Source organism: Macrosteles quadrilineatus, unplaced genomic scaffold, assembly GCF_028750875.1.
Source record: "Macrosteles quadrilineatus isolate MER2022 unplaced genomic scaffold, UCM_ALF_1.0 Scaffold_7__1_contigs__length_78375512, whole genome shotgun sequence".
In the NCBI taxonomy this organism is placed as follows: Eukaryota; Metazoa; Arthropoda; class Insecta; order Hemiptera; family Cicadellidae; genus Macrosteles; species Macrosteles quadrilineatus.
In genome coordinates, this window is record NW_026542600.1 from 42827210 (window position 1) to 42840184 (window position 12975).

Here is a 12975-nt window from a genome sequence, read left to right on the forward strand (position 1 = left end):
GCGTCAGGTCCAGTGAAATCGGATCAGGCATGTCGGATCAGGTAAATTTTTAAACCAATCGAAAACCATTAATTCAAATGGAAGTGCCGACACTGCATCAGGTCAGGTGCTCTCCGGTAAAATTATTTCGGTTGAGAAGCGATAGGCTTCAGGCAAGCTTCCGGCGCCGGAGAGCTCGCGCATGCGCAGACGACTCTACTCACCACGTAGCAGCAGACGTGGTTTTTTGGTGATTGTTTACTTACGCTGTACGTTTTATTACAAAATGTCATTAGAAGAGAAATTGATTGTGCAAGTGCAGGAGTACCCTGTGCTATACGACCTGGGCCACAAGGGCTACTACAACTTAGTTATTAAGGAAAATATTTGGGAAGAAATAAGTGATCAATTTAATACTACTAGCCCTACTAGACTGTTATTGGATTGTTTTATATGGATTGTTTTATTATAACCGTTATTATTGTTCACGTAGATTGTTTCTAATAAACTGATTATTAAGATAATTTCATAGATTATTTTATATATGGTTGGTGTTTTTTTTAGTTTAAGTAGAATAATGACTAAAGTTGTTTTGAAAAGCAGAATTGTATCTGAAAAAAACGCTGGCTGAATAAAGACCTTTGATTTACTATGATCTCTTCTTCACTGTCACTGTCACTCATTGGTAAAATTAAATTTTGTAAAAACTAACTAGTTGTTTATTAAACACTTCTTCAACTGACAGTATCCGCTGTCCTCGCATAGACTGGTCGGCGGAACTGGAACGCCTGATGCAGTGTGTGGAAATTTGCCGGATCCAGCAAAAAACACCGGATCAGAATAATCCGGACCGGAGGCAGTGTGTGACAAGCCTAAAGCTTACCAGGCGAGTAATGTACGATACTTTACATCATAATATACAGAATAATTATTACATTTTAAACGCATAACACAATTTATTTAGGACATAACATGAATTATTATATTTTTATAGTACAGAAAAAAAATTGACCATTGCAGTTAGCTGATTATTTCATCAGCTAAGTACACGGTAAAAAGGTTCTACCGTGCAGTGCAACTTTCCAGCCTATCAATACGGATGGAAAAGTACCTGTTTCTGTGTAGTATGATGCAAAATATTTAACGACTTTAAGTTTAAATGAAAGCAGAGATATACTACGGAGTAATATTTAATTACTGATGATTATATAATCATCGACATTCGAAATTGGTAAACAAAAGTTTACCAAAACCATTTTGGCTAGAGTTCAAATGTAAGTGCCAAAACTGAAAACAATGCATGGCTCTTCGAAGCAGAGTACCTCCTATTTTGGAACAGTTGCTGATTTCAAAAGCCACACTGGTGCTAAAAACATTAAATTACGTTTTTGAAGTATGTGTGGAATTAGAAAAAAAGTGTTATTTCAATTAGAAATACAGGGCTATTCAAAAATATGGACCCAACTTCGTGACATTCTATCTCAAAAAGTATTAATTGGGCAGACATAAACTTTAAACCATTCAAAAGAGGACATTTCAAAGTTTTTTGACCATAGTTCCGTAAACAGCTGAAAAAGTGGTGCAACAATGTCCAGCCATTTTGTTTTACCATTAGGTGTTTGTAAGATGGCTATGCAGTATAAGATTTCCTGTGTGACAGAGTTTGCTAAAACTGAGTCTCTTATTACAGTGCAGCAAGCTTTTCACCTTGAATTCCGTATTGAACCGCCAATTATAAAAAGCATAACTCATTGGTGTAGGCAATTTCAAGGAATTGCAGCTGTGCAATCAGTCATACAAGAGATGTTTTCTCATTTATGGACAAATTTGGCAATCACTTAGACGATTGCTGTGTAGCACAGGGGGACACATTGAGCATTTGTAATGAGTGTAAATAAAACTTTGAAACTTTTCTTTCTAACAGTGTAAAACTTATTTTTTTCCGATTTATACTTTTCAAGATACTCCCAAAATGGGTCCATATTTTTGAATAGCCCTTAACTTTGTTTGTTTTGATCAAGCTCTGGGCATCCATAATTTAAACCCCCTAAACTGCAATTGAATTTACACATATTATATATTTTTTTTATTAAAATTACCACAATCCTTAAAATAAAATTAATACTCCTAAAATACTGGAAATATTTTTGGATCGTTAAAAAACAGTCTACTGAGAAGCTCGATAATTAATTGTAGGTAAATATTTCTTAAAAAACATTATCGAAACATTCAACATATTGACAACATAAATGTCCAATCTGCAGATTTCAGGTTTAATAGAATAGCAATATAATATTCAATAATCTTCATTTTTACCAACATGATCTTTTAATATAAATGCTATTGTTTTAAATATCATATTTCCTCTCTTTCATGTGAATAAAATATCCATTCACACAAACAAATTTAATTATTAACTATTCTCAAATAATGTGTGGGTACTGTATATTTTTCTTATTACTTGCAATACAATTAAAACACATTTAAACCTGTGTACTACAAAATGGTAAGTTGGCATTGGTTGATTAATGGGCTTAAAAATATGCTAATTTAAATACAAAATATATTTGAGATGAATTCTTACCTACTAGGGTTGGTTTTGGGCCGTAGGGGGGCCCCAGTTTTCAGTTTAGCATTGGGATATTGAGACAAGTATGTCATCATTGACAACTCATCCATGTTGGGATTCACCATTTCCTCTGGTTTTATAAGCTGTAATTAGACAAAATTATAGTTACATTAATAACCTCAAAACAATTGATTAGGAAACTAAACAGTTCATATAAAGAAAGAAAAAATCTGACAAAATGGTAGCTAAAAATGTTTATGAAGGTTGTTTAAAGTAATTTTTAGCTGCCATTTTGCTATTGGTCGTCCCATTTCTATTTTCTTTATGTAAATTTTTATTTTCGTCAAGACCTGTAAAATAATATGAAAGTCATCCAACTATACTTGCAGTTTGACAATTTTGAGCTAACCCCACCACCACTGTTAAGGGCAAAATTTTAAAAATCAACCATCATTTTTCTAGCCCTTCATATCCATGAGGGTTGCAGCAAACCAATTTCAAATATCTCAAATGGTTAAAAAGTTGGGTGGGGCAAGTTACTTTTTAGCCACCCTCATGGTTAATTGGATTGAAATCGTTTTAGGGCACCATTTTGTTATTAGTATTCCTATTTTTGTTTTCTTCATATAAATTGTTTGGTTTTGTTAAGACCTGTAAAATGATACCAAAGTCGACTAAACTTTCCATTTGACATTTTTTAGCTAACCACTCGACCCCTAAGGGCAAAATTGTCAGAATACCACATCATCATCATTATTGTAGCCCCTCATATCTAAGAAGGTTACCACAAACTGATCTCAAATTGTTTAAAAGTTAAGGTGGGGGGGGGGTGCAAGTTACTTTTCAGCCACTCTGTATTTAGATAAATCAAAATATTACACATTATGTTTTTGAACATTACAACAAAAGTGACAATTATATTATTGGTTTGTTATTGAGATCAATCAACATATATTGTGACCTTTCTATTCTTTGAGATAATTGAATACACTTGGGTCCTGTATTTTACTCTTATACAGTATAACCTACATATAATATTATACTAAGAAATACTCACTTGTCTAACATTTAACCAGTCATCCGCCAAACCCATAGCTTCGGTAGCGTTTTCAATGGCGTCTTTTGGGTTCCAGTCTTGCCAATCGGGGCAGAGACCTGAAAAGTAGGGTTACATTATATATCTGTTAGTGATTCCAAAAATATGTTGCTCAAATAGGAACAATTGTATGCTTAAATGTAATTGTGTCCATCTTACAATCAAAGCACTGTAGGTAAATGTTATCTGTTTTTTTCACCTTTGAAGTTATGAATAAATTGCAAAAAACTCACAATCATAACAAATGGAATTTCTGAAATTGTGGTTTGTTTTAATGCAATGTATTTTTAAGTAAAAATAAAATCTTATCTTGTTTTTGGATTTAACTTTTTCTTTTAGTTTGGTTGCCAGAAATATTATCAATCCAAAAAATGATATATTTTTAAGGTAAGTACTTTTGTTCTTATCTTACAATAAATTTCATATTTAAGCTATTGCCTTGGTCCTATTTGGTTATCGATAGCCTAATTAAGGTTTTGTTTTTAAAATTCAACAAGCACTCTAACCTGAAACTACCTAAATGCTATACAAACTTGTATAATTTAAACTTATCGATCTGATGGTAGCAAGACTGGACAGTGGACAGTGGTTTAATAATGTCTAGAGAAGAGCAAATATTTACAGTACCTCTGGATTATTGTCTGGCAAATCATGTGTCAACCGCAATATCAAAATATGTCAGGAAAAACCAATTTAGTTTGGGTTTAAGAAATACAATGTCTGATGGTAAACCAACACACTTTAGATTGTGAAAGTTATTAGGGAAACTGTATCCAAAGATCTTAAGAATTGGGTCCCTGAACAGCATGGAAGTTTGTCAGCTGAGACACTGAGAAACCCCACTAAAACTGTTTGGGTTGTCATGAACTCTAACCCATCTATGGATCTCAGTCTTCTTGAGCCCTAACCCATCTAGATCTTAGGTGGTTTTGAATCCAAACCCATATAGTTTTTGGATTGTGTTGAACCATAACCCATCTATATCTCAATTTCTCTTGAACCCTGATCCATCTAGCTTTCTGATCCCCTAGAACCCTAACACACTTTTCAGGTCGTCATGAGCTCTAACACCTCTAGCTATAAGATCTTCATGAACCCTAACATATCTAGTTTTCAGATCTTCATGAACCCTAATTCATCTGGTTTTCAGATGTTCGTGAACCCTAGACCATCTAGTTTTCAGATCTTCATGAACCCTAATCCATATAGTTTTCAGGTCATCATGAACCCTAATGCATATAGTTTTCAGATCTTCATAAACCCTAAACCATCTAGTTTTCAGATCTTCATGAACCCTAATTCATCTAGTTTTCAGATCTTCGTGGACCCTAATTCATCTAGTTTTCAGATCTTCATGAACCCTAATCCATCTAGTTTTCAGATCTTCATGAATCCTAATCCATCTAGTTTTCGGATATTCATGAACCCTAATCCATATAGTTTTCAGATCTTCATGAACCCTAATCCATATAGTTTTTAGGTCATCATGAACCCTAATCCATATAGTTTTCAGATCTTCATAAACCCTAGACTATCTAGTTTTCAGATCTTCATGAACCCTAATTCATATAGTTTTCAGATCTTCATAAACCTTAGACCATCTAGTTTTCAGATCTTCATGAACCCTAATTAATCTAGTTTTCAGATCTTCATGAACCCTAATTCATCTAGTTTTCAGATCTTCATGAACCCTAATCCATCTAGTTTTCAGATCTTCATGAACCCTAATCCATCTAGTTTTCAGATCTTCATGAATCCTAATCCATCTAGTTTTCAGATCTTCATGACCCCTAATCCATCTAGTTTTCAGACCTTCATGAACCCTAATCCATCTAGTTTTCAGATCTTCATGGACCCTGACCCATCTAGTTTTCAGGTTGTCATGGATCCTAACACATCTAGTGTTCAGGTCATCATGAACCTTAACACATCTAGTTTTCAGGTTGTCATGAACCCTAACCCATCTAGTTTTTAGGTTGTCATGGACCCTAACATATCTAGTTTTCAGGTCATCATGAACCTTAACACATCTAGTTTTCAGGTTGTCATGAACCCTAACCCATCTGGTTTCCAAGACTCATCCAGGTACCACCAATGCAACGATCAAAGAATTTTTTCATGAATTGGATGAAACTGAATGTTCAGGTTCAAGGGGTGTCTTGTTCCAAAAATACATGGAAAAACCAAAATGTAAGGGAAGCTTCAAGCTGCGCATACTAGAGTCCAAAGGAAAGCAAATCTTATTTATCAAGGTTGGATATCTTCTTAGAGGCAACACTCATCAGTGTATTATCTATGTATTAGAACGTACCCGGGGCAACAGCATCCACGAGGGCACCGACGGCTCGACCGTCATTCCAGTCAGATGTGAAATTTGTGATTGGCAAGTCTGGCAGTTTGCTCTGGATCCAGTGAAGTAATCTGCAACATAAAATAAGCAACTGTAAAAAAGGGACCATTGCAAAAATGTTGTAATTTGCTTGATTATGGATATTTTTTAATTAAATTTTACAAATTTATTCATTTAATACTAAGCTTTTGATATTTAATTAAAAACACACTTTACTACCTTCCCTGTAACAGCAACTAGTATTCGTTAAACCTAATTCTTTTAAAAAGGGAATAAATCTGACAATTTTATGAAATAGTTTACTGAAAACTATTCAGGTAGATGGAAATTTACTTAGTCTGCAGGTTTTCTGAAACGGTGGTATTTTTTATCTTACTTTGAAGAATGCACCGTAGCGGGTTAATTTTGTGAGATAAACATTTTGCATCTTGTAATTATTTAGCTTAAGGCTAAATAGAGACGATTACGAATATATCTTGAGGCTGTAGTGCAAATGGGGTGACAAATAAATACTAAATTGCATGTATGTTGAAATATGCAACATAAAGACAAATGTTTTTTTTTCCTTTTTTGAATTAACAACACACACACACACCCGCTCGCACAGCTTCGTTATGAAACATTTGTTTGAAATTTATTCAATACAGATGGACCTCAAGGTTCTTTGATTACATTCTCACATAGTTTAGTTATATAAACTTGATCTTTTATTTCTTGTTTCTCTTCTAAGGTTTTTTGTGGAAATAAAGTAACTGCTGGTTAATAGTTGACATATATTCTATAAATAATATGATGAGAATTGAGAATACTAACAATCATACTATATACAATCTTACTTTATTTATTGGAAACCAAAATTTAAACTGAATTTTACAGTGAAATTTACTAACTCATCCTTGAACTAAATACTCCTCACACTAATAAATAGTTTTATGACCGGTAAATCAGTTTTACTGTACAACAATGGTATAGATAGAGGACAGAACCAGTTAAACAGGTAAGTTATGTCTTGGGAACAGCATGAGGTCACAACTGTTAGATGAAGTCATGATGACATCATCCCAGATTAGTTCATCAGTCCAATTTACTTTTTACTGCAGTTCTTCTACCTGATTTATTTTTCTAAGACATTCATCACAAATGTTTTTTTTTTATTGTTTTTTTATCCTCTAACATGGCTTTAGCTATCATTGCAGTCTTCAAGGTAAGACATAGGTCCAGAATCACTGTACTTTTCATATTAGGACAACCTAAAGCCAAAAACATCGCTAATTCAAACTTAGAGCTATTTTTTTTTACAATATTCGTGTTCCTCCTAGCGGTAAACAAAAATAATTCATTTTATAAACGTTTGAACTGAACGTGGACCTAATTCAAATTCCCTAATATAGATCTGTTAAAATTAAATTAAATAACTGGTAATTCACTTTATACTGCAGATTTCTGTAAGAACAGGAGTATTGTAAAACATGTTTACGACCACTCTCTAGTTTATGATAAAATATAGAACATAAATATTCATCGATCAACAAATTACTGTTAGTCACCACTACCGTACTTGAAAAAATTGTGGACTAGCTAAAAATAAAAATGACAAATTATTTTGTAACTAACGTTTGTTTGCTACATTAGTGCATCTAATTTTTATTTAATCAAATGTACAAAACCAAACAATTTAATTTCTGAGGACTTTGCATTTAATATTAGGTTAACATAAAATCAACCCAAATCCAACATTATATGACTAAGTTTATTCTGTCACGGGTTAAATTAAAATGATATGATCTTGAAATGATTACTTAACAAATAAAATAATAAAATAATTTCCTTCCTTTGGTTTCCTTTTAAATTTAAGTAGCTTGGATATACATAAATGAATGTTAATGAGCATAATTGAGATCCATGAAATGACAGTACTTCTGAATGTTTGTATTTTTTGAAGACAGGTTTTACAACATCCATAACCTGCTCCAGTTCTGGCACCAAAGCCAAAAGAAGCAGGTGCCTCATATCTTCTGGAGCCTCCTACGATGTTCTTCCAGTTGTATATTTAGATTGTTAGGGTTAGAGATTTTACACAACATTCTATACTTCCTTAACACTACCTTGTTAGAAACATTTCAAACTCAATATATGCATGGAATACTATATCAAGTGATAGGTGTTGGGCTTGGGCAGCGATGGATTAGGATCTTATAATCAAGGGGGCAAGGTTTGATATCGTGTCTCAATCCATATTTTCTAAGAATTAATGTTGCATATGGTACAAGCTACAAAATAGTTGGTTTATTTTATATGACTTTTTGAGAACTGAGTTAGCTGTGTTGTATGTTCCAAATTAAAAACTTCTATTGGATTACAAATGTATACACATTTTTGGACAAAGTTTGTATCATTTCCTCTAAATTTGAGAGACTAGTCAATAGTTGAACGTTTCCAGCACTTGGTAAATGACTTGGTAGCAGCAAATTATATTGAGGAGGTTTTGCTACACAATTAAACTGCTTTAAGAATTATGTTCGATAAAACTACAACTGTTCAATGGCACAGTAGAAATGATTATTAGGATTAGAAACATAAATTCTTTAAATCCATTTTCACTACCCCCCCCCCTTCAACTAAAACTGGGGGGATATGGGGTGGTTACAGACAGGTACCTGCTCAAATGAGGCATTACCTCATTGCACAGGGAGGACTGAGGTGGTTTCTTGCCCGAGTCCTGCCCTCTGCTGAGAGGTCGGCAGTTTTATGGTTTTCTTACCACAACTCAAAAACACCACTTGAATTAATAGCCAAATCTAAATATATTTAATTCATAAATTTCAATATCCGTGATGTGCCACTAGTGCTTGGTGTTATATTCGCTGCCGTCAAAGGCAGCGGTATGTGCCATAACTACATGGAACTCCCAGCGGTGGACGCCAGAACATATACTGACCACAGCACTGCTGTCGGATCTATATTTAATTACTTTTGTCGATGGTAATATTTAAGTTCATTTTTAAACATTTAGAGTAAAGATTTTGACTATTTTAATGCACAAATTTGTAGTAAAACAAAATATCACCCCACAAATTATCACATGTTAGAGTGTGTTTCTATGTATAATCCAAAACTATAACAAGTTCAGTGCGTGTTTTTATCTATACTCACAAACTATAACAAGTTATTCTGTGTTTTTTACCTCTGTTTTGGGGTGGCACCCTTGTCTCCATTGATAGCATCCTCTTCTCCTTCCCACATTGGCATGGATATAGAGTAGTGCAGGATGAGGGTCCATATTAGTCCTAGGATTAGTTTCAGCTTACAGTCTACAATGTCCGTTGAATCTGAAAACACAATTTATCAATTAGGATACCGTAACTACTTATAGTACTTTTATTGCATTTTATCAAGTTTTAGATACTTTTATAGTTAGTGACACAACTAATTGACATTTGGCTCTGCAGACTGAAAAAACATTTTTGGTGTTTTATTATAGATAGTTTTATAGATATAATCAGGCTACAGATGTTTTTATTAGCTTTAAAAGGCTATAAGTGATTGGCATGGTTGTGTATTTGGTAGATTACTATCTACAAAAAAAACTCAAAATCTCTGGTTACTTAAAGGGGAGCAGTCCCCGAAAATACAAAAATAATTTTTTAATAAATGATGACAAAATATTGTGTATTTTGTGCCGTTTAAGAAAATATATAACACTTCATACTTTGGATATTTTTTACATAAGAAGGAATCTTTAATCCTCCACTAAGATACATTAAGGAAACTATTCATTTTCCCGGTTTTCCCTTATTTACTAAGCTTGTAATAGTCTAATCTTAAATCAAACTGCATATTTGCATTTAGGACAAAAAGCTGCACAATTTGAGTACCCATAGTCTAATATTGTAAAAGAAAATAATTTTCCCGGATTTTTGAAAGAGAACCCTTCAGGATTCTATTAAGCCTGCCCTTCAAGGGTTCAAATGTGAATATCCGAAAGTTAGTTTTTATAAGTTTAAGTACCATTCTAAAGAAAACTACTACACTCATCAAGCCCAAATTTGACACAATACTTCCTGTTACCATGGTGAATAGTTTCATGCATTTTTAAAATGTTATCGTTAATTTTACTTTAAAAATAAATTGTTTATTATTTAAAAAACACAATTAACAATTATTAATTTTTATTTTATTTAATATTTTAAAAATTATACCTAATTTCTTGTTTATATAGCATGAAATCATAGAAAACAATCTAAGGAATGAATATAAAGAAAATTTATTTCAATTTTTCTAACGGTTTTAAAAATAAATGTACCTATCTAATCACATGTTTTCCCATAATAATAACACGGGAGATGTATTCATGCACTGCGCCCCTTTTAATTATTTTGCTTGAATACAAAAAAAAAAAGAAATTACAGTAAAAAAATATTTGATTTTGTGGACTAATGCAACTTTTCACAATAATTATTGTGGAATCGAAAACCAACTGTCATATATAAATTTAAAATTGTATTCATAATTAGTACACAAGAGTCAAACATTCAGTTTAAGATTCTAAGTCATTTTAATAGGTAGGCTACATTGTGTTGCCATAAATAGACATTAGGAAGAGCTCTTCATTTACACAATTATAGAGACTGTATTGGCCGAAGTATATAATGTCTTATCTAAGGGATCATAACCCACTGTTGACAACAATTTGCATCTTAAATTCCAATCTAAGAATACAAATCCATAAATCGGAAAAGTACTCTACAAATATTTTTTTCATAAAAAAACTATTTCAATTTGACTGAATTTTAGGTAAAGATCAAAGGAAACAAATTGTAATAAAAATGCATCTCAAAGATCAACAAAAGTATAATTATTAAGTTAATAGCTAAAGATTAAGAGTATAATAATATTTTAACTATATTCCAAAATCTGATAAAACTAGATTGTATTTTGCTACTTTTTTGAAAATATAAGTTTTACAGGTGGACGTTCAAATTGAAAATTTTAAAATACAGTAAAGATTCTGGTTCAGCAAAACAGAAGATGAGCGTTGTTCTATAATTAGCAAGCAGACTAATAGATTGAACAGCGACACTGAATGACCAGCGAAAATAACTAAGTCTGCGTAAAGGTGAGCTGTTCATGGAACAAGGTATGTTCATTACGAGTATATTGTAAACAGTATGTGAGTATGACAGTTCTGTAGTCATAGAACATGCCAGAGACTATGTGCTAGCCTGTACCGGTTGATGACGTAATGTATGACAAACACTGAATCAGACTTGCAGGATATTGAGAAAATACCTTTGATAACATTGAATGAGTTGTTCTGATAGACAATTTATAAGGTTATAACAATCTTCAAAATTATTAAGAATAACAAATAACTGTAAAAGATTCTGTCAGTATATTTTTTAATAGAACTTTAACCTAACATTTATGAAATTTGTACATCAAAAATTAAACTCGAATTACTGATTGAAAGGTTGTTACTGTGAAAAAACTATATATAAATTGTCATCCTTTCTAAATATAAAATAAAATCATTAACTAAGACAGGTTGTTAGAATTTAATACGTAACGTCGCTCGTTAGATCGACATATTAGGTCTACATATGATTCCTTTGTATAATATAGCTTTGATTTAAAATACTGAAGTTAGTTTGAAAATATATGTCTTGTTGATTGGTAAATAATTGATAAAATGTTGGTTGATTGCCAAAACCTAAACATATGTATTGGGAAGGTTAATTAACGAAAAACTGTCTATCAGTTTTTTTATTAAGTAGTACAGTAGTTAATTTGGAAACTAGCTATAAAATCTTAAGATCTAATAGTGGAAACTCAATGTTACAAATAAATGAAGAAAACTGCAAATTAAGTAACCCGTTCCTCCAGATTTGTTCAAACTATTTAATGGATTACTCTAAAATATTCTGTATCTATGGTTTAATTTATCTAGGCCACTAAACTTCCAAGTATTTAATGACTGCGCGTTATATGGCGAAATTGGCAAGATGTAGGTGGCAGTACAGAGAAACAATTGCACAATGTCCAACCGTGTATGCTGAATCTATTGTGCTGACGCATAACTGAGCGAGTGTCTAAACAGCAAAATGTGCATTCCGCGTTCTGTGAAATAGACGATGGAATGGCTGAAAACGACATTGTTCTTTCAGATTACTTTCAATCTACTGCTACGCTGCTGTCGAAATACATTTTTAATAAAAGGTTCAAGTGTTATAAGAACAAAATATTGATCTTCTCACTTGCTACGAAAAAGAGATTCTACCTTTGTAAAGATGAAAACATTCACGTATAGGTCTAGAATATTTTTTTACTCAATAAAATCAAGGTTATTACGGAAATGAAGTATCCATTTAGGTATAAAAAACAGCTTTGAGAAGGCAAAATACTTTAACTGGTTGTTTAACCCATTAAACCCATCAAACGTGGCCAACGCATAAAAAATTATTGATGGCGGGGTTTTGATTTTTTAATACCAACCCCTATTTAGGGGGGAGGGATTGATAAAATTAAAAACCATGGTAAAAATTGCATGACATCACTCTAACCATGTGTATTGAAGGTTATTTAAATTCACAGCAATAAAAAAAATAAAGGTGATGGAATTTCAAGTTAAATTAACGTCTAAAATCTTTTGCCATAACTTTTTGAAAAATCATCGTGTCAAAGTCGGATTTGTGGCATCAATTTTCTTTTTAAACCTCTTTAAAATGATGCGCTACTTGATAGGGGTTGCTATTTACAAAATCTAAGTTACCTAGCAACTAAGGAACCAAATCTAATCCAAGCAACCCCTATTTGGGGATGGGGGTGAATTTAAAAATACTACAAAAAGTACTTTACATTACCCTAGTAACGTGTATCGAAGCTCGTTTGAGTAAGCCTATATGCAACCGTTCAAAAGTTAACCAGAGGAGAGTATTATGGGACACCCTGTATATAGCATTTTGTACAGTGAATAGTCATTGC

The 12975-nt window shown here is 32.6% G+C and overlaps 1 protein-coding gene across 3 annotated transcripts in view; it reads right to left on the bottom strand.

Annotated features, from left to right (window-relative positions):
• The window catches only part of LOC128998701 (filamin-A), a 184286-nt gene that overhangs the window by 137634 nt on the left and 33677 nt on the right, over positions 1–12975 (bottom strand). For all 3 annotated transcript variants that reach the window (XM_054424946.1, XM_054424945.1, XM_054424947.1), the window contains exons 2-5: positions 9179–9323; positions 5956–6065; positions 3606–3703; positions 2564–2691 (exon numbers count right to left, since the gene is read on the bottom strand). In XM_054424946.1, coding sequence (XP_054280921.1) covers positions 2564–2691; positions 3606–3703; positions 5956–6065; positions 9179–9323 — 481 coding nt within the window. The remainder of the gene's footprint in view (positions 1–2563; positions 2692–3605; positions 3704–5955; positions 6066–9178; positions 9324–12975) is intronic.